Source organism: Trematomus bernacchii, unplaced genomic scaffold (assembly GCF_902827165.1).
Source record: "Trematomus bernacchii unplaced genomic scaffold, fTreBer1.1, whole genome shotgun sequence".
In the NCBI taxonomy this organism is placed as follows: Eukaryota; Metazoa; Chordata; class Actinopteri; order Perciformes; family Nototheniidae; genus Trematomus; species Trematomus bernacchii.
Window position 1 is genome coordinate 4,944,449 of NW_022987869.1, and position 26,457 is coordinate 4,970,905.

The following is a 26,457-nucleotide window of genomic DNA, read 5'->3' on the forward strand; positions in this document are numbered from 1 at the left end:
GATTGTCAAAATCAAATGATCGGAATCGGATCGGGAGCAAAAAAAGGTGATCGGGACATCCCTAGCGGGAAGTCTTCTTCGCTGCTTTTGTGTCAGACTACAGCGCCACTTACAGGCGTGGCATATGTACTACAGTACTTTCGAGCGGCAATGGCCGTGGCCCAACCCCCCATTCCCCTGATAGGTGGAGAGTTGCCCATATAGACGGAGCTCCCTGTTTCTGACGTCAGAACAAGTTCAAATCTGTATCAGCTCCGTTGCAGCCCCGTTTTTAGAGATTTGGGTATGGAGGAGAAGAGAGAGGGTTGTGTTTTCTGACACTTGGTGAGTTCCCTGGCACACCGGGGACACATATTCATGTATAAAAGACGTACCAAAGTGCATTTTGCATGATAGGTCCCCTTTAAATATATAAACAATGACGCGCAGAGTTCTAAAAAGCCACGTGGCACACACGCAAACAATTTAACAGAACATAAACATTTTAGCGCACCGCGGCTCTGCGGAGCTCTCACACAACATTATGGATCTGAGTGTCTTACCAGCTGTCTGTCCTGACTTGGTGGAAATGCCTCCCGTCTACACACTTCAGTCTACCCGGCTCGCACACACCAACTATTTAACTCCTTCTTCAGGATGCAGCACTGAGCTCTGTGATTAGGGTGATTACACCCAGCTTGCCAGAGGAGGCAGGACCGCCTGCGATCATTTCACACTTGTTTTCTATCCCTATTAATTGGTCATTTGTATCGAAATTAGACATATTTGTAACGCTAATGATTTAATTTATTAAAATTAGGCTATTTTGTTATTGATATGTATTTGTATATATTATTTTTCGACTACTTGTAATCTGTTTTTTATTTTATATTTATTAAAGCCTTAGGCTCTGTTTGACTTTACAGTTGCTAAGGAAGGTCAAGGGAGAGAAAGCAAGGTTTAAAGACAGAGCGTTGAAAGTCAGATAAATCAACAGAAGCAGACATACCAGGGTCTCCCAAACATAGACTTTACTTGGGGGCAGGCCGCCCGATTTTTTTATTTTTTTAATCCGTCCGCGAGCACAACGCCATCTGCGATCGATTTACTAGTGGACAATGATCCCTCGCTCTACGCCTCCTGTACCTGATCGCTCTGCTATCGCGTGAAGGGTCTGCTAACAAGCGACCAACAGAAAGGGAGACCTTACGAGAAACAGAGAAGACGACGTAAACATAGTTTTCAGAGCAGTGTGTGTGCATCAGAACAGTGTGTTTTGTTCACATGTTGTTGCACCTCACAAAGCCACGCCAAAAACAGCTTATTTGTCAAGTAAAGGTTGATAAAGTTAGCAACATTAATCAAAGTAAAACAATTGCGTTCACTGGAAGAAGCAACACAAAATAAGGCATTGTCGAAGCAACAAAGAGCAGGAGAAGCATAAGGTGAATAATGCCACGTTTCCACTACACGGCCTCGCTCGGCCCCGCTCGGTATGGCTGGGCCTCGTTAGGACTGGCTCACTTTATGGCGCATTTCCATTACAGTTTAGGAACTGGGGCAGTATCTATAGTAACGCAGTGTAGGCGGAGCCGTGACGTGATCTTCAGAGGACCCCAGAAAAACAACACAGCCGTTAGCTGTTAGCACTCAGAGCTCACAGCTCCTCATATATGTTCAGAAACTAGACAAAAGTTAAACAAGTACAAACCACAGACTGCCTGTGTCATGGTGAATACAGTCGCTGCTTTATTTATGTCTGTATAGGCCGTTGTTGTGAGTGTGGACGGTCGGAGCATATACTGCGTTAGCTTAGCCAATCTCCATTTAGAAAACAAGCATTTTAAAAGGTTTTTCGCCTGCCGTCTGTCTGCAGACTTGACAAAGCATTAATTCATGGTTTTTACTAACCGGTATCAGTATGTTGTTACTTCGGCATCATTTTGAAACGTGTATTACAATTAAATCACGGTCAAATATGTCCACCCTTGCCAGCGACGCTCTCTCTAGTTTAGCATACTCAGCCCGACTCAGCCTCGTTGTCTCTGGCCCTAGACCCACGATTTTATGAGGCCAGAAAAACTGTGAATTAGGACCCGCCGGCCGGTACTAGGCCAAGTGGAAACGCAACCAAAGATGGGCCGCTGACGTCACAGCCCTCTTAAACCGGGCTGCGGGCTGTAGTGGAAACGCGCCATTAGTAGTATCCAATGTTCCCTTCCCTCTGATGATTTTTAAATGTGTTATACAAGTATGGCAGTAACATTATAGCTGTGAACATAGCGCTGCAGTGTATTTACAGTCCTCTGTTTGTTGCTGAATAAATGCCTTGACTCTTCCCCACCAGAGGAGCCCTCAGCAGACGTCAAGCTGGCGACCGTAGCAGCAAAGAAGGGCAAGAAGGTGGAGGAGGAGGAGCAGCCTGCAGCCCCTGCAGCAGCAGAGGCAGCGGCCGTAGCTCCTCCACCTGAAGCAGCAGCCGCCGCCGCCACCGCCACAGCAGCTGCAGCACCACCAGAGGAGGAGGAAGAGGAGGAGTATGTGGTGGAGAAGGTGTTGGACCGCCGAGTGGTGAAAGGCAGAGTAGAGTTTCTGCTGAAATGGAAGGGCTTCTCAGAGTGAGTACTGAGTCTATAATAATACTTAGTGTTCTCAGCCCCGAGATATGCATTTCTCTTCATAATTTAGGGATTTGTTTTAGTGTTCCAAATAAAGACTTTCTCAAATGTAGGGATGTACCAATATCAAATCTTTCAGCCGATGTGTTATTGTTTTTTGTTATGTATTCCACATATTGTGCCAGGAAAACTGAAACAAAATATTTTGTTAAACAATATGAACAGTTTTTTCATACCTATACAGGGTTTCCCACACATAGACTTTACTTTGGCGGGACGCCCAGGTATATTAACGTCCGCCAAAGTATATTTCGCGACCCATTTAGGTTTAATCTTTTTTTTTTTTTTTTTTTAATCTGTCCGGTTAATGCGCTCCGCAGTAACTTCGCTGCAAGGCTCCGGCGAACAGTTCATGAGCGTGCTCCACTAGCACCACGCCCGAAAAACTCAGAAAAGTTTTGTGAACACAAAGCAGAAGAAGAATAAGTGACGTCAGCGGCTTCATTTGCCTAATCCCCCCTCTGGGACTTATTCCGGTGAGAAAGCAATCTACTAGGACAGTTCGAGGGACTAAAGAGTTCGGGGGGAACAAGTACCGGGGAAACAAGTACCAGCTAAGTACTTGGTGTGAAAGCGGCTATTATGACCACTGACGGGTGAAGTGAAGAACATTGATTATCTCGTTAGAATGGAGCCTGTCAGTGGGTGGGATATGTTAGGCAGCAAGTGAACACTTTTTGATGGCTAGACAACTGGGTCAGAGCATCTCCAAAACTGAAGCTCTTGTTGGGTCTTCTCGGTCTGCAGTGGTCAGTAGCTACCAAGAGTGGTCCAAGGAAGGTGAACCGGTGACAGGGTCAAAGGCTCATTGATGCGCGTGGGGTGGGAAGGCTGGCCTGTGTGGTCCGATCCAACAGAAGAGCTTCTGTGGCTCAAATTGCTGAAACAGTTCATGCTGGTTCTGTTAGCAAGCTGTCAGAACACACAGCGCATCTCAGTTTGTTGCGTATGGGGCTGCGTAGCTGCAGACCAGTCAGAGTGCCCATGCTGACCCCTGTCCACCTCCGAAAGAGCCTACAATCGGCACGTGAGAATCAGAACTGGACCACGGAGCGATGGAAGACGGTGGCCTGGTCTGATGAATCACCTTTTCTTTTACTACAACGTGGATGGCCGGGTGCGTATGCGTCGCTTACCTGGGGAAGACATGGCACCAGGATGCACTATGGGAAGAACGCAAGCTGGCAGAGGCACTGTGCTGCTTTGGGCAATATTCTGCTGGGTAGAATTGGGTCCTGCCATTCATGTGGATGTTACTTTGACACGTACAAGCTACCTAAACATTGTTGCAGACCAAGGACACCCCTTCATGGAGACAGTATCCCCTAATGGCAGTGGCCTCTTTCAGCAGGATAATGCATCCTGCCACACTGCTGAAATGGTTCAGGAATGGTTTGAAGAACACCATAACGAGTTCAAGAGGCGCTTTCACACCGGAGTACTTTTCCCAGGAATAGTTCCGATAGTTCCTGGGATTTTGCGTTCACACCAAAAAGATCTTGAACTAGAACTTTTTTTTGCGAACCTTTTCACCCCTTTTTAGTCATTGCTAGAGAGCAGGGACTTTGGGGAGAAAAAGGTTCCAATTTCTGATTGGCTGGGCGAATTGCAAACCACGCCCCGTAAAACTCAGCAAAGTTTTTGTGAAGCCGCCATTTTATTTGCTCGCATTAGCATTATTAGCATTAGCCCAGCGCACCAACGGAGAGAGACTAACTTATGGCAACACAAAAGAAAACATGGGAGCGGTGAAGTGATGAGGAGGTGTCGGCGCTTCTGGCGATTTACCCGGGGACTTCGGGTGGCAGTATATGCCGTGAAGTCGTTTGCGGCCTGCCAGTAAACCCAAAGCAGAAGAAGTGACGTCAGCGGCTCCCTCAGGGACTTATTCCGGTGTGAACGTGATTTACTAGATAGTTCCAGGAAATAAAAGTTCCGGGAACTATTCCTGGGAAAAGTACTTGGTGTGAAAGCGCCTAATGGCCTCCAAATTCCCCAGATCTCAATCCATTTGGGCATCTGTGGGATGTGCTGCATTAACAAGTCCGATCCATGGAGGCCCCACCTCACAATTTACAGGACTTAAAGGATCTGCTGCTAACGTCTTGGAGCCAGACCCCACAGCACACCTTCAGAGGTCTAGTGGAGTCCATACCTCCATGGGTCAGGGCTGTTAGGCCACAAAAAGGGGAGCTACACAATAGCTACACAATATTAAGCAGGTGGTCATGATCAGTGTAAAGTTACAGTCTATGGTCAACTCACTGAGTAGATGAGAGATTATTTTCTGTGAGCAAGCTCCCGCCCCCCGATGCCGATGCCGATGTCTAACCGATGCATCGGCTATTAAAAGAAATTAAAAGCCTTTCAAGTTTTTTTTAAATAAATTAGAATGTATTCAAGCTAGGACTCACTGAGATTTAACATATTTCAGGGAGGACAACACATGGGAGCCGCAAGACAACCTGGACTGCCCGGACCTCATTGCAGAGTACATGCAGAAACACAAAGAGAAGGAGGAGAAGAAGAAGGAGGGCAAGAGGAAAGTGGCCAGCGAGACCACAGGAGACTCAGAGGAGCGAGGGAGCAAGAAGAAGAAAGAGGAGGTGAGCAAAAAGGCATTAGCACACCAAATAAAACAGCTGATTTATTGACCAATGCTTCATAATCTATTTTCTTCTGGTCATGTGTCCAGGAGAAGGCCAGAGGTTTCGGCAGAGGTCTGCAGCCGGAGAGGATCATCGGAGCAACAGACTCCAGTGGAGAGCTGATGTTCCTCATGAAGTGGTGGGTCTGCACTGTCTTTAAAAATGGTTTATTGAGATCGCTTTAAGGTGGAATCACTATACAGTCCTATTGTGAACCCAGAAATGTTGAGTACCCCAAAGTTTAATGTTAGAAATGTATAGTACGGGGTGCTGAAGCATTTCTGATATTTTCAGGATCAACAATGGCAGCTTTAACCAGAAAATGCCGATATGTGTAAACAAATGTTTGGTTGCGGTTTATTTCTGTGCACAGCATAAAGAGCAAGGAGCAAAAGAAAGTGACATTGAAATGCTGTGAAATGAAAGCTGTGTTCACAAGATATACACATGATTAGCACGTCATTGTATGTTTAAACATTTTATAAATGGCATCAACTCGGAACATGCTATATAGTAAAGCAGAAGATTTTATGCAACTTTTACCTTCTATGCTCTTCCTACTTTTATCCACCTTACTTGTTTCTTCTCTATTGTCTAACACTTTTCCCCTTTCCACTCTCTCCTTTTCTACTTTTCTCTGGAATTCAAATCAACAGGAAGAACTCTGATGAAGCCGACCTGGTCCCCGCCAAGGAGGCTAACGTCAAATGTCCCCAGGTGGTCATCTCTTTCTACGAGGAGCGCCTCACCTGGCACTCCTACCCCACAGAGGAGGAGGAGAAGAAAGAGGAGGAGAAAAAAGACTAGGAGGAGGTGGTGGAGGAGGAGGTGGAGGAGGAGGAGGAGGAGGAGGTGGTGCTGCAGAGATGAGAAGAAAGGAAGTGTGGAGGTGCATTGCTGGTAAACTGTTAACCGCTAGTAATTGATTCTAGCAGCCTCTTTGGGACAACCCCAGTTGTTTGGGATTAAACTGCTAATGGTGCTGTGGTGAAAGATGTTCCTGCCCTAAAAGGAGACAGGGTCATTTCCTCAAAAGATGCTCCATACTGTCTCTCCACTTCGGGAAATCTCTTTGTGCCGCTCGGTTTCTTTATTTTCTACATAATGCCGTTCTTCAGTCAAACTTTTAAACTGTACATTTTACCATGACACAGACAGCTGGACATAGATGAGGTCAATTAGGTGACGTCTTCACACGTCCTACAAGCTAATATGGCGACCAGCCAGTGTTCAAACACCCAATGCTTGTACTTTGCTTCCTGTTACATTCTTTTATTACAAACTAACCTGTATTATATCAAACTATTAGTTGTGGATTTGTGCTCATTTGGTGGAGGTTCAGAGGCAAACCTGTAAAACTGTCTATCTGCCATATTTCTGTCACAGTGTTTGTCAAAGGACTCCCTCAGCAAGTAAAGTGTACAGTCCAGTTCATTCAATGGCAGCTGCGGCTGGTTCGACTCCCATATTTCTCAAGCCTTTTAATCATTTTATGGAATTCCTTTTCAATGGAACTGAGGCTGGTTGGATAGCTGCCAAAGGGCCTGGTAGAGTATAAACAGTCGGCATCTGGCAGGTTTTTAATTTTCCACACTGCTAGCCGGGCACACTGGATGTCTTCAGGTGAAGAGCTGAGATTGCCCATTGACCCGTAGATTATCCTACAACCTGAAATAGAGTGGTGCAGTGATGATGTATTTGTGTTGGCCTACCTGGAAGTAGCACGGCAAGGACTCCCTCCACAGAGAACGATGGGATTTCAGACCTTTTGCCAACAAATTGTGAAAGTCTTGTAAGCTTGTGTTAACCACAGATTTTAATAGAGGTATTTCAACAAAAATGACTGAGACGAGGGAACCGGAAGTCGTAAAATGTTAAATCATTTCAGGGTTTAAGGACTCATTCCTGCACCACTCAATAGACACTCCTCTTGGCCTTTCCTTACAGTTTGCAATCCCTGATACCAGCGCTAAAGTTTATTTTTTTAATGCAGTTTCTCTAGAAGTGAGATGCAGGGTTGAATTAAAAGCCAGCCAGAGTTAAATGTGTCCTGTTTTTATTTGAGTGAGACTTAAAACGCCATATCGCAAGAATACCTATTATACTGAGTGGCAAGCTTTTCTGTTGGAGGATCAGCGAACATGTTAAGCTAACGCCAGATTGTCAAATGAAACGTTGGACTAGACAACTATTAGTGTGGGAGCCATATGTCAGTGAACCGCTCATTTACTCTGCCAGCCATGTTAGCACCAACCAGCCTGTTAGGGTGGAGGTGGAAGGGGTATGTAATAGTCCTGATACCTAAGCCGGTAGATGGAGATTCCCTGCGCCGCCACTCAGAATACCCATGCAAAAACACAACTGGGTTCTACTACTTTTCCACATCTTTTTTAGTTTTAACCTTTCGCACTCACTAGGCTACCTGTTTGTTTTCTACGCTAAGTTTTTCTCGGCCTGCGCAGCCGGGCAACAATCAGACGTGATGAATTAGCTCACTCAAAGTATTTCCTGGTTACTTTAACATATGTAAAGACTTGCATTTTTTAAATGGTCTGTATTTAGTTTGAACACAAGAGTTTTTTCACTGTAGCTAATATTTCCCATCGCCTTGTGTTGAATGTAGCCCGGCTGTGCTTATTTCAGTGTATACTATTAAAGCTAGCATCGTTGCTTTCTCTATTAGCAGACCCTGGTTGGCTACTTCGAATATCCTTTCTCTGAACCGTTTGCTTTGAGGGTTTTTAGCTGCTGAAGTCTTAACTGACATGAATAGAAAATTGTGTTGTAATAAGTGCTGGGCAACAATTAAAAAATGTTTAAATGCGATTAATCGCATGATTTTCTGGGATTGATTGCATTATGTCATGCGACTTTTATTTTAAAGTACTGCTATATGAAAAAAACATTTGCTTTGCAAACTCTTCAAACAAATAAGGTGCTTTTTAACAGCAGTATTCCCTTTACACAGTAGCAGTTCAAATATTTCTTGTAAATCTCAACTTCAACATTAATTCATGTAATCAAATATAAAACCAAAGCTCTTTGCCGCTGCCAGGGCATTAACGTTGTATGTAGTTAAAGAATAACCATTTACCCTCAGTCCAGTGATCAGAAAATTCAACTTGCAGTGGCTAATAATGATAACAATTTTAAAAAAAACTGTTAATGTAATAAAATTATTATTTTGTATCGCAGTCTTAATGTGTTAACTTGCCCAGCCCTAATTGTAATACAATATTTCCAGTAGCAGTGTTTATAAAAAAAAAAAAAGAATTCAGCCTCTTGTCACGTTTTTTAAATGAGGTCTTCTTTATTTTAATGAGCCCTGCTGTACAATATTAAGTTGTATCATCATGTCCAATTTCCCGCCCAAGTACTTAAAGGTCCCATGTCATGCTTTTCTGGTTATTACCCGTCCCTTTGTGTGTTATGAAGCTTTTTCTGCATGTAAACGGTCTGCAAACCCTCAAAGTACACCCTGTAGCGAGTAAAACTCTAACACAGAAAATACCTGTCTGTGCTGCCCCAGAACGCCTCGTTGGGGATTTTTCTTTTTGCATTTTTTTTCTTCTTGAGTATGGTGACGTAACGATACCCAGGTCCAAATGGACCAATCTGTGGAGCTCCTCACACACACACACAGCCTTATATTTTCTCAGCCGCGGCTCCGCGGATCTCCGCACACAGCCTGGCTGTGAGTGTGTGTGTGTGTGTGTGTGTGTGTGTGTGTGTGCGCTCAGGCTGAGTTCCACGGTGTCTCGCTGTCTCGCAGCAACCAGGAAACGACACCAGTAATCCAGCTCACACTATCCGCTCCTCGAGCCTCAAAGGGCGGAGCAGCGAGCCCCGCAACGTCCCGCCAACACGGCACCCAGACCCCACGCAGCATTCTCATCTGTTTGTCCTTACTGGTGTCATTTTCTGGTTGCTAACGCCATTGTAAAACATAATCACTGATGTTCCGCTGTAACAGTGGTGGACTAATCAGAACAGAGTGGGCGAGCTGACCAATCAGAGCACAGTGGGCTCACAGGGAGGGGGGGCAGGAGCTCCAACAAGCCGTTCAGGACAGAGAGTGAATACACATACTATACAGAGATGCTGTATGAGAAACCAATGTGAGTTTGGAACATTGAACAATGTAAATCTATTCTAGTAGACCTCAACAATGGAATTATGATCAGTAGAAATGGCCATGACATGGGACTTTTAATATGAAAAGGTCACACGCTTGACTCGATTTGTTCTGTAATGTCTTCACACTGTACCTGAGATGGATGTTACTGTCGAGTCATTTCTAGCCTACTCAAATAACTGCTCCGCAGTAAATGGCTTCTAGCATCAAGTCAAAGTCTATGAGCTGTGCTAATGCTATTCCTCTATATCAGTGTCTTTTTATGGAGCTCCTTTTTTTCTCCACACTACTAATCATTTTGTAGATTGTTCTTTAGGACTTCTGACCTTTTTCGGGCATAAAAACTTTGTTCACCCAGAATGCCTTTTGTTGTACTTCATCGTTGATAGGAAGGGTTGGATTTGCTGCACCTGGGTCTGCTAGTTAGCGTTTTCTATATTGTTCCTGAACCGTTTCTGTATTTAGCAGATTAGCTTGTGTTGTCCTGTTGCATGTTTATTGATTTCCCTTGCAATGTCATGGCCAATCTTCTTCTGTCTGTTTTGATCAATAAAGTGTTTCTGTTTTCGTAACTCTTTGTTCTTCAGTGTTTTTAATTCATCCTTTTGAAGAATACACAGTTTGAACCGAGATGCAATGCTAGCCAACAGCCTTGTCCATGTTTACTTCCTGTCACCTAACAATTCAATTGCATTAACTGGAGCAGGAAACAAACCGGGACACATTAAGAAGGTTTTCTTTCATCTGATTTGGTCTAAAGCACTTATGTAACTAAGGCTGCATTGTTAGATCTGCATGGATCCTTTTGTCTATCCAGAAAGAAAATCACATTTTAGAAATGATTGAATAAAGACACTACTGGGAGCCAGATATCTCAACCTCCACTCTAGGAAGTGTGAAGGGCTTTTTTCTTCTGGTAAAGTGAGTCATCCATTAATCGAAGTTCAAATGGTGCCATATTTGTGAGGAACAAGCATTTGTGGGATGAGCAGCAGAGCTGAGTATGTGGGTTGCGCCCATGAACAAAATGGTCAAATCTCCTCTGCCAGTGCCACAGAGCAGCCAATCTCCAGTCTCGTACAGCTGCCAGGAGCCTGCCATGACTGCCCTTCACCATCAGGCCCACTTGCACTGGAACCTCAACATGTGGAGGAACATTATGTTCAGAGCACTGGAACCTCAACATGTGGAGGAACATTATGTTCAGAGCACTGGAACCTCAACATGTGGAGGAACATTATGTTCAGAGCACTGGAACCTCAACATGTAGGGGAACATTATGTTCATTTCCCCATATCTCAACAGTCTGGGACCAAATGCTGGTTGAAGAATGGGATGCCATCCCACAGCAGGCTGGTGACCAGCATGAGGAGGAGAGACTGTTGTGGCTGTGTTTGGTTCTTCCATGCGCAACTGAAGCTACTTGTTAAATGTATAAATTGTTAATAAATTAATTGTTGCCAAGTCTTGTTTCATCAGACTTCAATCACCCAATCCAACAAACATTACCAAACAAGAGTCAACAGCAAAGAAAAAAAAAGGGTTTGGTGATTTGTCACATTTTTCATGGGCGCAACCCACATACTCAGCTCTGCTGCTTTTCCCTCAAAATGCACAGGTGCATGTGGCAACATTTGAAAGGTATTTACTATTTCGTCCCTACTGACCGCAAGAGGCGGTGCTTTAGCACTGGATTTGTCCATCGTGCGCATGCGCAGCTCGAGTACCAATAACAACAAAGTCACCTGTGACCCACGTGACACCGGCTATATCAGCCGGTGTCATCAGAGGATCTGTTCCTTTCATCTTCTCGCTGCGTGAGAGTACCGTGGCTACATTCTTGTAGCCAACAGCGTTTCGGTTGGAACGTTTGATCTAAGGATTTCTCTGCAAACCGCTGGCTTGGTGTCGGCTTGGTCGGTGATGGCAGTGTTTCCGCTCCCTCTCCCAGCTAAGTTGTAACTCATTTACATCCCTCTTTGTGTTCGACGAGTAGGAGCATTGCTCTACTCTTTCCGTTCAGCAGGTAGTTGGTGAAGGCTGTGTTCCCGCACCCACTCCCGGTTACGCTGCATCTGGCATTAGTTATAATTAGGGCTCCCTGCTGAAAAAACCAGCATGGACCAGCATGGAATTCATGCTGGTCCATGCTGGTCTTTGATGGTGAAGCTGGTCGTTATGCTGGTCTGCCGGCGCAAAACCAGCATGGACCATCTTGGACCAGCATGGACCAGCATGGACTTCATGCTGGTCCATGCTGGTCTTTGCTGGTGAAGCTGGTCATTATGCTGGTCTGCCGGCGCAAAAACCGGCATACCAGCATGGACCAGCATGGACTTCATGCTGGTCCATGCTGTAACATGGTGTGAAAGAAGTAATTATGACATGACTTCAAAATGTAGCTTTTTACTATTTTCGACCATATATAGCAATTTTTCATGTTTATCTTTACAAATACAAATGCATTTTGTTTTTGCGAATCATTGCTCTATTCCATAAAGAAAAAATACCCCACAAGCAATGGCATTACGTAAACAAACATTTAAAGAGTTCAAATTCTGATAAATGTAGAATTGCTATGATATAGGGTTGAAATAAGGAGTAATAGCATATAGAAAGCTTATATTCTTGCAATGCTATAATGCATTTTTCAAAACTATAGACCTTTAAAAAGTCACTATGAGACATGGTCCATCTACATTGGCACAACCAACCCCCTGGCTCATTAACTAAGTATAGTTTATAACCTAAATTATTGAGTTATACATTCATATGTTATCAATTAATCTGTTAATTGCTTTTACGATGATGAATAGCTTAACTGTTATTTTTACACAACAGTAAGAAAATACCAATTCAAATGTCCAGAGGCATAGACATTACATACACAATGATATAAAACAGAAGGAAAAAAACAGCAAATCCTCATATTTACAAAGCTGGACTTATTTATAAATATTGTTATTGCTTCATCAATTGTATTGATGTAATATCTCAAAGTGAGAGTATTCACAGAGAGGCACTACTTAAAGATCAGACAGAATGGCCGTTTCTCAATGTCGAGTACACCTGCTGCAGAGCCACTATTTCAAGTATACTACGTCATCGAGTGGCGCCGAATGCTGGGCATTTAACATGCATTTAAACAGTCATTCGGCGCCACTCAATGACGTAGTCTACTTGAAATAGTGGCTCTGCAGCAGGTTTACTCGACATTGAGAAACGGCCAAAAACTGACTGAGCAGCTCCATCGGCTCCTGTGTTGTGCACTGTTTGGGAAACCTAACAGTGAAGCTGATCATAGTTTTAGCTGGTGCTTTCAGGAATATTACAGCTAAATACAAGCTACAGTATGACAACCATTGAGCAATACTACTCCCTCTCATGTGCGTTTGGAAAAGCAACAAATGTGCGTCTGTTCACCCATTTTTTAAGTCATGAATTTCTGCTCTACCCTGTCACCTGTTTCTCTATTAGAGTACCAGGATGTAGACAGAAGCTGCAACCAAAAGTACCCATTAAACTGTGTGGTGTTTTCGGGTGTTTTGCATTGTAGGTCTTGCCTTTGAGTCTACACAGCAACGAAGTCCAACAGCTTTGCTGTTCACACAGGTTCCATTTTCCCTCCAAGACACCTTTGGATGCCAATGTTTTTGCCTGATCAACAAAGGGTCTGAGAAAAATAGACACGACAGACTCATGGGAACCAAACCAAAGACCTGTAAGCATTACATTCTGGAATATTTGTGCTTTGTGACGTGCAACAACATGTGACAAACAACAAAAACGTGTGAGTTTTAACAACATGTTTATTTATTGACTTTTCATTCCTGTATGGCAATATTCATTTTGCACAGAGCTGTTTGTCAGAGCACTTAATCCTTCTGGGTTATATATAGAGGATATTACCTTGTTTTTTGAACACGGTATTTATTGTGAAATACATGCCTTGTACATGCCATAGGGGGGAAATATTCAGACAAAACACAACATTTACAAGATTACATTTGTAATTTTAAATGAGAAAAAACAAAGAATATTTTTAGATAAAAGTAATTTATTTGCCAAAAAAGAAACTTGGATATTCTAAACTGATTAGTATAATTTAATTGTTAAACCTTATCTGTGTTGCTAGAGTTCAAAACATTGCAAGCATTATATATCTATATACGACGTCTACTGCACACAGACAAAATATGTAAGAGAGATGCAGTCTATGGTATTTACTATACAGAGCGGGAAGCGCGTGAACCGCGGGAAGCTGAGGTAGACCTCAGCTCACGCGCTTCCCGCTCTGTATAGTTACATTCGCTCTGTGATTGGCTGAGAGACAGGAGATGTTCGACTGATCCAGAGCTATACAGCTTTGTAACTGAGTTAATGCAGCCTGAGCAACTTGTGTACAATAACAAAACAAGCCGAGCACGAGTGGTGGTGGAGAACGCTTTTGGCAGACTGAAGGGCAGGTGGTGGTGCTTGATGAAAAGAAACGACTGCAAGATGGACAAGATCAAAATCCAGGTGGCAGCATGTTGCATATTACATAACCTTTGTGAAAGTAATGAGTACAGGGACGAATGGACTGCCTTACCGGCGACCCAGCTTTATGAGGCATCTGAACAGCGTGTAGATTGTAAATTGTAAACATTTTGACAATAAAGCTGATCTTTTGTACAGTGCTTTTGTTTCTCTTTTATTTTCCAGTCAAGACAGGCAACATTACAATAGTGTACAGTGTGGCAATATAATAACAATAAACTGTGCCAGGTGTGTTGTATGCACAGTAAATAGGCTCAGCAGCAAACCCACCGTTATTATTTATTATATATATATCTTCCTGAGACCCACTGCATCCGTCTGCCATAAACACTATGGAAACATACATGTTAGTTTCGGCCCATAGTGGACTCCATTTTGTGTTGTGTAAAATGGCGGGGGGAATTAAAAGTTTGCAAATCCCCATGTCCCCCTCAGAGGACAATCATAAAAACATTTAGTTTTAGGTCAAATAATATTTAAAATGATATAAATTATCATATTTGTGTATGTGCCCCTGCCATTCCTCCACAAGGTTGCAACATTGATGATAAATAAATGACAAATAAAGCTTTGCCAGTTTATAACCGATGAAACATGATGGTATCAGAATAATCACTTACATGTGATGTATAGGATGCTACGGTCACTAAAGATAAAGTGTCAGGAGAAATAAGCAAGATACTGTTTAACAGTAAATAGAAGTTCACATTTTTAATGTAAATAAAATAGAAGTTGTACATGTAAATTAACATTATCAATATAAAATAAAGTGTCAGTTGTATCAAGACTATATAATAACAGTAATAACAATAATATAAAATGAACTGGTGAGCATCTTGTCCTCCGTTTCCTGGGCCTTGGTGAACAGCACCATCTGATCCCCGTGCATCGACACTTTCACCACGGCACGCCGGTCCTCCAACGCCTGGGCGGTGTCAAAGAAATTTGCATCCCGTGTCCGCTTTCCTAAGAGGGGAAAATAAGCAAGATACAAGATCTGTTTAGTGGCCATGTAGTTTTACAACATACTAGGAATGTTTTTTTGGTATTTTCACAAATAGAATTAAGGTTTCACAAATCTGAAACTGTGTTATAAAGAATGTTTAGACCCTCTGGGATAATCCAGTCCAGATTTGATGAGTCTAGGTATAGTGGTTTTAGATCAGGACCTGGTCTAATGTGGCCAGGATGCGAAAAAGCACTAAAATCTCTCTTTTTTGTATTTTCACAAATAGAATTAAGGTTTCACAAATCTGAAACTGTGTTATAAAGAATGTTTAGCCTCTCTGGGATAATCCAGTCCAAATAAATCGGCTATGCAGCGATTTAAGAGGTTCAAACACGGAGGATTGTTCCTTTTTGAAGAGTGCTTCATGTATGCTTGAACTTTGTTTAATGTTGTTGAGGCAAGTTTTCTTACCGGAAGTCATGTGACCTCTAGCCCGGATGTTTACAATGTTTGTGAGAGAGTAAAAAGGGGCGAACGTAAATGCCGGTCTAGGCGAATACGTTTTCACGCGGTTTCATAATTGTACCAAGAAGGAAATAAACATGATTGTGAACATCAGTTCGATGCGTAACGTTCTTTCAAGACAAAGTTACAGTGTGTGTACCTTTGTGTTTGGTTGCTGGTAAGGGGGACGACCAAGCGCTGTGATCTAGAATGCAAAGCTCGCTTGTTTGAGTTGTCCAGCCTCGCCTGAAACAGACGATTAGTGCCATGAGTTAGTGAAGCAAATTACAGAAACACTGCACAGTTATTCACAAGTCAAAACGTTTTCATAGCGACCATGTAGCTAGCTCGGGGCCGGTGTTAGCCTATTCAGCCTAGCATGGCTAGCTTGATCTACTGAGCAAATAAAAGTACATCTGAGACCATTATTGTGCAGATTAAAACCCCAGTGCATGTAGTTGATTTTACCTTCGTCGTGGTCGTCATCGTTGGCCACTGAATCCGCCGTTTTTAGTCCTGCCTGAGTTTCTTTATTTATAGCCGGTGTGCCGTGGGGCTGTGCACGATTCCCAGGTCGAGTGAAAGCTACTGAACTGGCTTCAGTAGCATTCCCTGGGTCGCGTCCTCGGCGTAGATCTCCAGAAGCGCCGACACCTCCTCATCATTTCTTGATGCTTGCCATAACTGCTTTCAAAAACAAACTACTCTCCGTCGGTGCGTTGGGATTTTGTAGCGAGGAAAAACAATGGCCGCTCTACAAAACATTTTCACTGTTGTACGGGGCGTGGTTTGCAATTCGCCCAGCCAATCAGCACTGGGGCACTTTTCACCCACAGGAAAGTACGCTCTCTCAGCCGGCTCTAAAAATGGGGGTAAAAGTTCCCGAGATTAAGTACGATTTTTGGTGTGAACGCGACATAAGGGGTACTAACGGAACTAAACGCGAAAAGTACGGTGAAAAGTACTCCGGTGTGAACGCGGCTAAAAACAGGCACTAAAATAATAGACTGTATCAAGTGCTGTGTGCCTTTGAGCTAGCCCTGCGTTGTAATATGAGTTTGTGTATAAGTTTGCTTACATTTTGGTTCCCCCCTGGAGAAAAATGCACCAGCCGCCACTGCATTATATAATAAGATGATTGACATCGCTTCATGCTATAATGACAGCTCTAGAAGAACATTCTAGAATTCAAGATTCCAGAGCAGTGTCTCGTGCGCAAAAGAAATAGGTAGCGCGTGAGGCCAAGAATGTGTAAAAGTAATCCGTTCGGCCCGAAACATCTGTCAGCCAGGATGTTTGCTTATGTGAAATACACGGACGGATTTAAGGCTATTGTAGCTACCTATAACAAACATCCAAAACTTCAACCTAAAAACATATCAAGCGGACATCCTCTATCCCATTCTTTGGGAAGAAAACATATTTCAACGGCCAGGTTCTGCTTGTGAAAGGTACGAATAATTAGGCTACCTTAACATTAATAATTAATATGCGAGTAGCCAACGGCTTATTCTAACCGTTAGACTAACGGCTAGAGTATGCAGACTTATAAGCCGTATATATATATTTATATATATATTATATATATATATATATATATATATAATATATACGTTACTAGTACGTTAAGATGGCTTACTCTAACGGTTAGAATAAGCCGTTGGCTTACTTTAACGTTAGAATAAGCCGCTTACTTTAACGGCATACTCGTTACGTTGACGTAAACTACCGAAATTAAAGTAAGGTAAAATCATTACCATGGACATTAAACATTAACGTTAGCTTCACTTACCTTTTGACTGAAACCCAAGAGATTGAGGACTCAACATCAAATCCTCCAAAACGAATCAGAGTTCCAAGGATCCAAGAAGATGTAGTTGATGTTGATCATTGTGAAGGGGAATCCACAGAAATGGATGCTCTAAAAAAGAAATCGGTATGTTTTTCTTATTTTTAAGGAAAATGTTCTGAAAAATTCATCTTCTGCTTCTGCTTCTTCCTCTTCTTCTTCTTCCTGGTGCATGCTGGGAGATTTTCGGAGGGTGAAAGAAAGAGAAGACTGGTTGTGGACTTGAAGGGAACGACTTCCTGGCCTTCCTGACATCCAGGAAAAAGGTGAGATTCAAATCCATTTTAATGCCAAAAGTAAGTTATTGTTTTTAACTTTTTAAATATGATTTTTTTGGGGAATTTCTGTTTTATTGGAAAGAGGCAGTAGAGATCTACTGGAAACAGTGGAGAGGGAGAAGATGATATGCAGCAAAAGGCCCAGCCGGATGGTTGCTGCTCCGTGTGGAACGTGTTCTACAGTATCAGGTAAAGCTCTTTGGTACCCAGTTATTTTTGAGTTTGAATTTAGCCTTTGGAATGTCATTTACAACAGTGCATTGTAAAGACTGAAAGATTTAAAGCTTGACATGATTTGGTCTTTTACTTAAGAGGATGTTTGTCACTGAACTTCTTTAATGCTTAGTTTTTGTATTGATGATATTGTTTTGTTCTTTATTTTTGTAGTGAGAATCACTTTGCAATTGTGTAAGTGCTATATAAATAGTTATACTAATATTATTGTTGTTACCATCATTGCTATTATTAACAATGTTTTCTTTGTTTTCTTTATTTATCGCTGCAGAAAGGATCATGCCAGCCCACATCAAACACCTGATCAAGAACTTGTGAATCTTCAGGCAGAAAAGATGAAAACACCTGTTCAAAGTTCCAGTTTCCTGTACATCAAACGATGCCTGTCTGGGACTCTGTTCCACATGTCTTCAGTCAGTCCTGGACCCTATGACTAGGACACTAGTTCTACCAAGGCTTAATAGAGGTAAGCAGTGGTAGGAGAGGAGTGGAGTTATCTTTGTATTTAGGCTGCAAGTCGACAAAGGTGATCAAATGCTGATGCTAATAACGATCCGAGTAATTTGATATTGATTGTCTGCCAATACCGAATCCTGATCCGATTCTTCTATTTCCCAGATAATACAGCTGCACAATTACAACAGGAACTAATCTTTAGACGGTTAATACAGAAGGTATATTTAATGTTTGTGTTTTTACCAGTCATAGGGTAACAACAGATTTGACTGGTGGTAGGCTAAAAGGCTGTTTTGTTGATCATTTTATTTTTCATTACATTATAAAGATCTGCTAAATTGGAGGATTCCAAAGCTGAGCTGGAAGGGGAAGTCGCCACCTACAGGACAGCAAATCTAAAAATTAATTTGGATAAACTATTAAACCAGGTATTTTCACAAAGTAAGTACATTTGTTTTTAAATTGCAAGCAAATAATAATGACAGTCTTGGATCGATTTAGCATTTTAACTTTCATCAGCAACTGCAATAAAAGAAACAGACAAGATGGCAGTGAAATGTGTAAACAATCAGCCCATCACGATATACGCATATGAATTTATACTATTGTTGAAATGTTTTTGTCCTTTCTTTGTCTTATTCACATTCTGTAGAAGAACAATCTGAGACACAGTGTGAGCCTGCACCCTGGACACCCACACACCCCAATAATCCCCCTTCAAAGAGCGAGCCACATGGGAAGGTATATATTATTTCCATAGTGGAGCCTTTTTATTTTTGCTCCTCAGTGTCATATTGGTGTCTACCTTTTATGTATAGGCTACTGTACACATTTTATGTTTCAGATTGTTGTCATTCACTTGCAAGGGGAGATTCCAGTGCGTCCAGAGGTCTGGGCAAAAATAAAAAACAACACAAGGGACTCCATGTTCGTGAAGGAGTTGGCTGTGGCGTTTTGGGGCACCGACACCTTAGGGGAAAGGAGCCTGACTGGAAAGGAATGCCCCACCACCAAGACCACCAGGCAGCCTCTAACCCCGCAGAAGCTATGGGGTTTGAAAGGTATGTTCTTAGCAGCACTAGCCACTTGCTCTTTGTGAGATACCAAGTTCTTGGTTATTTGAAATTTAATATTGATGATGTAATAATTAAAACTAGGGATGGGTACCGAGCCCCGGTATTAACGGGGCCCCGGGGATGAATTATTAAAGACCGTGGTACCGTTAAGGTCCAACGTTAACGATCTTTTTATCGGTAATGGAGACGTTAAAAAAATAGATGTCATATGTATTATTGCTACACAAACATTATATCGCAGTCTTACTGTCGCCAACTCCGTTTCTAATATGCAAAAAGACAACAAAATGCGTCTATGATTTATTTTCGATCTTTCCAATCCAGACGAGAGATCTCTCTCCCCTGTCTGTGTGCGAGGGGGTGGGGCAGTTTACACACACACAATTTTTTTACTGGGTGGACGGGGAGATTGGACGGGGAGACACTATAGTGAGGCTCGTCTCAATTGAATATTTCACCTCCTCCTTTCCCTCGCATACCCCGCCCCTAGATTCTACCGGGTCTGTCACACACACACACACACACACACACACACACACACACACACACACACACACACACACACACACACACACACACACACACACACACACACACACACACACACACACCAAATCAAGTTGCATAAATGCTTGAGCTACGTTTTTATTATAATTAATAAATTAATTTCTAGTAACTCTATAGCCCCATCCACAAGTAACGTTTCCACGTCAGGTATATATTATGTATGCTAGCAGCAACACACAGAGTTAACTAAATGATACAAACATGGGTTAATGATTAGAGGTAACTGAGTTATTTATTTTGTTAAAGTTTCAGCTATCCTGTTTACAGTTCTGTCATCACATCATTTAATACGATTTGTTAAAACATTGTTGTTTCTTATTTTCAGTTTGCTTCAAGCATGGCTGTACGAGAAAGACGTGGAGGACCAAGAAATGCTGGCCAGATTGGCAAAGACCGGAAGATACATAACAGAGAAGATAATGGATATTAACAAGAAAAAGAAAAAAATACTTTAAACATTTTTTTTTATAATTTCTTTGTTGCTATTTACATTTTGAATTATATTTGTTATTTTTAAATCAAATGCATCTATTTTAGATGATATATTTATTTAGATGTAGGTTTTTTTTTTAATATTATTGTATTGTTAATGTATAATTTATTAAATAAAAATACTGTTATGAACACAATACAATGTCTTTATTTTGATAGTTACCAGAATACATTGTATATTTAATACTAACATAAGCTGGTGATAGATAAATGCTGGTATGCCAGCAAAACCAGCATATGTTGTGTTTTGGTCGCTTGTATGCTGGTCTATGCTAGTATGCTGGTGACCAGCAAACCAGCATACGATGCTGGTCCCCAGTATGATCCACCAGCATGGACCAGCATGATCCACCAGCATGGACCAGCATGGACCAGCATGGACCACCAGCATGGACCAGCATGGACCAGCATGGACCACCAGCATGGTCCATGCTGGTGGATCATGCTGATCCAGCATGGTCCATGCTGGTGGATCATGCTGGTCCATGCTGGTCCATGCTGGTGGATCATGCTGGTGGATCATGCTGGTCCATGCTGGTGGATCATGCTGGTCCATGCTGGTCCATGCTGGTGGATCATGCTGGTGGATCATGCTGGTCCATGCTGGTGGATCATGCTGGTGGTCCATGCTGGTCCATGCTGGTCCATGCTGGTCCATGCTGGTCCATGCTGGTGGATCATGCTGGTCCATGCTGGTCCATGCTGGTGGATCATGCTGGTGGTCCATGCTGGTCCATGCTGGTCCATGCTGGTCCATGCTGGTGGTCCATGCTGGTCCATGCTGGTGGACCATGCTGGTGACCAAAACACAACATAGGCTGGTCCATGCTGGTCAACACCATGCTGGTCCATGCTGGTTTTTTCAGCAGGGCTGTCAGTCGATTAAAATATTTAATCGCGATTAATCACACATTTTTTATCTGTTCTAAATGTACCTTAGAGGGATATTTTTCAAGTTTTTAATACTCTTATCAACATATGAGTGGACAAATATGCTTTATATGTTTGTTTATTATCATTTGAACAATGACAAATATTCTCATGAATATTAAACACAACAACCTCTGAACATTACAAATATTCACCTCAATTCAACCTGGAACCTCTCTCATACAATAATACTGTGTGTGTGTGTGTGTGTGTGTGTGTGTGTGTGTGTGTGTGTGTGTGTGTGTGTGTGTGTGTGTGTGTGTGTGTGTGTGTGTGTGTGTGTGTGTGTGTGTGTGTGTGTGTGTGTGTGTGTGTGTGTGTACACTGTGATGGATCGTTGGATCGTTGGAGCTATGTGCAGCTCAAGGCATATATGCTCGAACGGGAGCTGCCTGGACACTGCAATCATGTTGCGCGCACTATCCGTGGTGAGTGTGCTGACTTTTCGTACAATGTCCCACTGTCTGGCTACCTGCATAAAGTCAAGTGCTCTGCGCAGTTGTCGGCGAAATGTCGCTCCTCTGTTTTCATTGAAACAGCTCCTTATATCCGTTAGCGCAGCTAGCTAGCACCAGATGCTAACAACAACAACACGTAAGGTGTGCCTCGCTCGCCCCACACATACACACACCCTCCCGCTCCTCCCGATGGCCAGTCCGGGCCTGCCGGTGAGCGTGGAAGTGTGGTCTGCCACAAGCGGGCGGCAGGAGCGGGGCTGTCAGCATCAGCTTGTAGATGGTATTTTAAACTCGATGCGCTCTGAAACTACGGGGCGGCCGAGGACAAAAAATACACATGCGTTAATCGCGTTAAAATAATTAGTGGCGTTAAAACATTTTTGCGTTAACGCGTTATTAACGCGTTAACTTGACAGCCCTAGTTATAACAGGGTTGCCAACTTTGGGTACCTGGCTGGAGTGAGATTGTGATATCATGGGTTTAATTCGGTTTAATTACACATATGCGCACGACATGACTGCTATCGTGTCAGCAGCGGGACCTTAGCATATATATAGGATATATATACAATATATACAAATACACAATAATGGACACAGACTATAAAGGGCACACAGTTTCATTCACTAATGAAAGTCAAACATGTTTGTTTCCACTGTTGTATTGTGTGCCTGTCGCGATAAGCAATTAATTGACTTATCAGTTTGAAAGGATGTACTTGAATTATTATTATATATTATCATTATGTCAGTGGTCTAAAATGGTCATACAACGGTGCCGACAATATTATCGTTTATCGCAATAATTTCCGGGAAAATGTATCCAACAAAATGAATTATCGTGAGAGGCCTATACATGAAACACACACACACACAAACAAATCTACAGACTTACTCCAAACTGCCAAATATATTAATTAACACACTCTCACTCTCATATACTGTACTCTTTGACTCTATGTTGGCCTAGTAGAACAATAAGCAGCAGACTTTTACTTTTTTATCATTTCTACTGGATCTTAGATCTGCGCATGCGCTCCAGAGTATTTTTGTTGGGTAATCTATGGTAGGGCTAACCCATACAGTGGTGGGGCTTAAATCAGTATTTGCAATGTAATTACATACACGCTCCCCCCGACAGTGAAACGCCATGCGTGAGGTTTAGATTATTTCCCTGTCTCAATCCAAATTGAACTGTATGAAATAAAAAGGCACATTTGTCTTGTAGTAAATAAAAAGGGCGACCTGGAGCCAATCCTGCAACAGGTGAAAGAGTTGACATGCTGAAAACCCAACCCCTGCAGGGGGGTCTGGGGGGATTCTCCCCCAGGAGATTTTTTAAAATCCTAACATAAAATAAACATTCTGGTACTCTCTTGAGAAGAAAAATAAATAAATCTATTACTACACATTTAAAAAAATGAATGCCATATTATTTTTTTGTTACTTTGTTCTGAAAGCTGAACCTGCTGCTCCTCACAGAGAGAAGAGGGAAGAGGCTGTGTGAATTACTTTACATTGTGGATATGGGTGGATAGCCCCCATTGTTCTGTGTGTCAAAATGAAAGACAGCCCACACACCTATCAATCATCAAACCGTGGGGTCTTATTTCATTACGTGTTGATTTCTATCAACACGTAATGTTGTATCGATGTATAGAGATGTACTACCACAAAAGTATTCTCCGTCGGGACTTCCTGCAACAACACCACGCCGTTATCGTGATTCTGATTGGCCAGAAGACATTATCAAAGATGTTCTATTGAGAAGACGATCACTACGTGACAAAAGTTTTCAAAACCGTTTCTAGTCTTCGTATTCTTGTTTTTGGCGTGAGAATAGTTTGGGCAGCGTGAGAGCGTGAGATTGAGAGTGAAAGCGTGTGTCACACGCCAGATGCGTGAGAGTTGGCAACCCTGGTTATAATATACTATCAGTTCCGGGTGCTTCCCTTTGGTCTCTCCCTCTCTCCAAGGGTGTTCACCAGGGTCGTGGCGGCAGCTCTCACACCCCTGCAGGCGCAGGGCGTGAAGGTCCTGCCGTATCTAGACATTACATTACATTACATTACATTGCATTTAGCTGACGCTCCGCGCTGCAGTGGAAACGCGCCATTACATCCAGTTCCTCCGGCTCTTGGGCAGACTGACGGCTGCCTCAGCTGTTGTGCCCTTAGGCCTGCTGTTGCTACGCCCCATGCAGATGTGGCTGAACGGCCTTCACCTGGATGCCAAGTGGCACAGGCACAGGAGAGTCAGGGTGTTTCAACGGTACCTCCACTCTCTGTCCCGCTGGAGGGATAGGACCTTTCTTCTGATGGGTGTGCCCATGGGCGTCATCCCATCCCGCAGGGAGACTGTCACTGTGGATGCATGTCTCTCAGGGTGGGGTGCAGTGTGGCAGGGCAGGACTGTCAGTGGTCTGCCCAGGAAGGTGCACGCCATATCAATGTGCTAGAGCTTCGGGCTGTGCTGCTGGCACTCATGCACTTTTTACCCCAACTGGCGGGCAAGCATGTGCTCGTTCGGTCAGACAACATGTCCGCTGTTTCCCAAATCAACCACCAGGGGGGCACCAGGTCTGCACAACTGCTCCGGGTTTCATAGAGCCTCTTGTCTTGGACGTTCCCCCGCCTGGCCAGTCTGCGGGCAGTCTTTCTGCCAGGGGTCCAGAATCAGGTCGCAGATTTCCTCTCTCGGCACAAGCCTCCACCAGGGGAGTGGAGGCTTCATCCAGTGGTGGTGGAGACAATTTGGAGCCTTTTCGGCAGGGCCGAGGTGGACCTCTTTGCCTCGGAAGAGTCGAGGCACTGCCCCCTCTGGTTCTCCTGGACAGAGGTGACCAGCCCGATGGGTCAGGCCGCTCTGGCGCACGACTGGCCAGACAGTCTCCTGTATGCCTTCCCGCCACTGCCTCTGATACTACAGACGCTTCAGAGGGTCCTTACTCAGGGGCACAGGCTCCTTCTGGTCGCCCCCCGCTGGCCGGGGAGAGTTTGGTTCCCACTGCTGCGCAGTCTCTGCTGCAGCCCACCGTGGCGTCTCCCCGACAGGAAGGACCTTCTGTCACAGCTCAGGGGTCAGATCTGGCATCCCAACCCTCACCGCCTTCAGCTCTGGGCTTGGCCTCTGCGCGGCCCAACCCGCTGTTGAGCGTTTTCACGGCATCTGTCAGGGAAACTATCCTGAATGCCAGAGCACCATCTACTCGAGCGCAGTATGAGTGCAAATGGAAGCTCTTCTCCCACTGGTGTTTGGGTAAGGCTGAGAATCCGGGGCATTGCTCTGTGGCCACCATTTTAGTGTTCCTGCAGTCCCTTCTGGATAGTGGACGTTCTCACTACACTTTGAAGGTTTATATGGCTGCTATCTCTGCCCGACTTGTTGGAGTCGACGGCGCCACGGCGGGACGCCACAGGTTGGTGTCCCTCTTCCTGAGAGGGGCTTTACGGCAGCGTCCCCCTAGCACCCCGAGGGCTCCGGCTTGGGACCTGCCCCTAGTGCTGGATGCCCTATCATCTCCTCCCTTTGAGCCCCTGGCCCAGGTAGGGCTTAAGTGGCTGTCCCTGCTTGCCATAACCTCAGGGAAGCGAGTTGGAGAGCTACATGCCCTCTCCGTGAGCGGGACATGCCTGAAGTGGAACTCCGATGGCTCGGGTGTTGCCCTCTGGCCGAATGTGGCGTTCCTGCCCAAGGTGCTTCCACTAGCCCACTCCAATTGGCCTATTCAGCTGGCACGCTTTAACATTCCACAGGAGACCGGCACGCCTGAGTTGCTGTGCCCTGTGCGTGCCCTAAGGGCGTATATTGATGCTACGGCCTGTATACGGCAATCAGAGCAGCTCTTCGTTTGCCATGGCGGCACTAGGAAGGGTCGTGCTCTCTCTAAGCAGCGGCTGTCCCACTGGGTTGTCGATGCCATCTCGCATGCCTATGGGGCCAGTGGCCACCCCCCGCCATCAGGGGTGAGATGCCACTTTACCAGGAGCATCTCATCATCTTGGGCTGCCCTGAGAGGGGTGCCCTTGGAGACCATCTGCGCAGCAGCGTTGTGGGCGTCTTCTGGCACATTCTCCAGGTTTTACCGGGTCAATGTCGCCACTCCCCACCCTTTGGGCGTGGTCCTGTGGCCGAGCTCCGCTGCTTCCAGCTAGGTAAGTAAGTGCTTGGATTCTTCATGACATTGTTGATATAAGTCATCCAGTGCTAAAGCACCGCCTCCCGTCAGTAGGGACAAAATAGAACGATAGTTACGTCTGTAACTACGGTTCTATGAGTCCCAGATGACCGCCAGAGTTTCCTGTCACTCAGAATTCTTGTGTGCTCACGAGAAGATTCTGGGAACAGATCCTCTGATGAAACCGGCTGATATAGCCGGTGTCACGTGGGTCACAGGTGACTTTGTTGTTATTAGTACTCGAGCTGCGCATGCGCGTGATGGACATATCCAGTGCTAAAGCACCGCCTCTGGCGGTCATCCGGGACTCATAGAACCGTAGTTACAGACGTAACTATCGATTTATTGCCAAAAAGCATTGTTACAACAAAGAAATAATCTACCAAACACAAATGTCCTTACTTTTTGTGTTAAGTATATATAAATGGTCCAGGGCATGTTAAGTTAATTGATGAGCACCCAATCACAAGAGAACTCGACTGACTCCAAAAAAGTAGGCTACACCATG

The 26,457-nt window shown here is 43.9% G+C and overlaps 1 protein-coding gene and 1 long non-coding RNA gene across 3 annotated transcripts; both read left to right on the plus strand.

Moving 5' to 3' along the window:
• The first annotated feature begins 2,217 nt into the window (after nt 1-2,217).
• Nucleotides 2,218-8,131, plus strand: cbx1a (chromobox homolog 1a (HP1 beta homolog Drosophila)). The gene is made up of 5 exons (XM_034113602.1): nt 2,218-2,230; nt 2,327-2,597; nt 5,092-5,263; nt 5,353-5,444; nt 5,962-8,131. Exons 1-5 carry the CDS (start codon nt 2,218-2,220, stop codon nt 6,110-6,112), a joined length of 699 nt encoding a protein of 232 aa, XP_033969493.1. The 3' UTR covers nt 6,113-8,131.
• Nucleotides 8,132-17,240: 9,109 nt separating this feature from the next.
• Nucleotides 17,241-20,376, plus strand: LOC117469312. Of its 2 annotated transcripts, none has more exons than XR_004554581.1 (8): nt 17,241-17,547; nt 17,642-17,748; nt 18,065-18,259; nt 18,412-18,467; nt 18,578-18,690; nt 18,902-18,990; nt 19,068-19,310; nt 20,218-20,376. It is a non-coding gene; the product is annotated as an uncharacterized LOC117469312 (long non-coding RNA). The 2 variants fall into 2 exon arrangements; XR_004554580.1 differs by having other exon boundaries at nt 19,094-19,310; nt 20,218-20,373.
• Nucleotides 20,377-26,457: the final 6,081 nt, after the last annotated feature.

What these genes read in the sequence shown, in the direction of transcription:
- cbx1a (XM_034113602.1), top strand. An exon ending in AAATGGAAGGGCTTCTCAGA is followed by an intron (nt 2,598 to 5,091) that starts GTGAGTACTGAG and finishes AACATATTTCAG; the next exon opens with GGAGGACAACACATGGGAGC. An exon ending in GCAAGAAGAAGAAAGAGGAG is followed by an intron (nt 5,264 to 5,352) that starts GTGAGCAAAAAG and finishes TCATGTGTCCAG; the next exon opens with GAGAAGGCCAGAGGTTTCGG.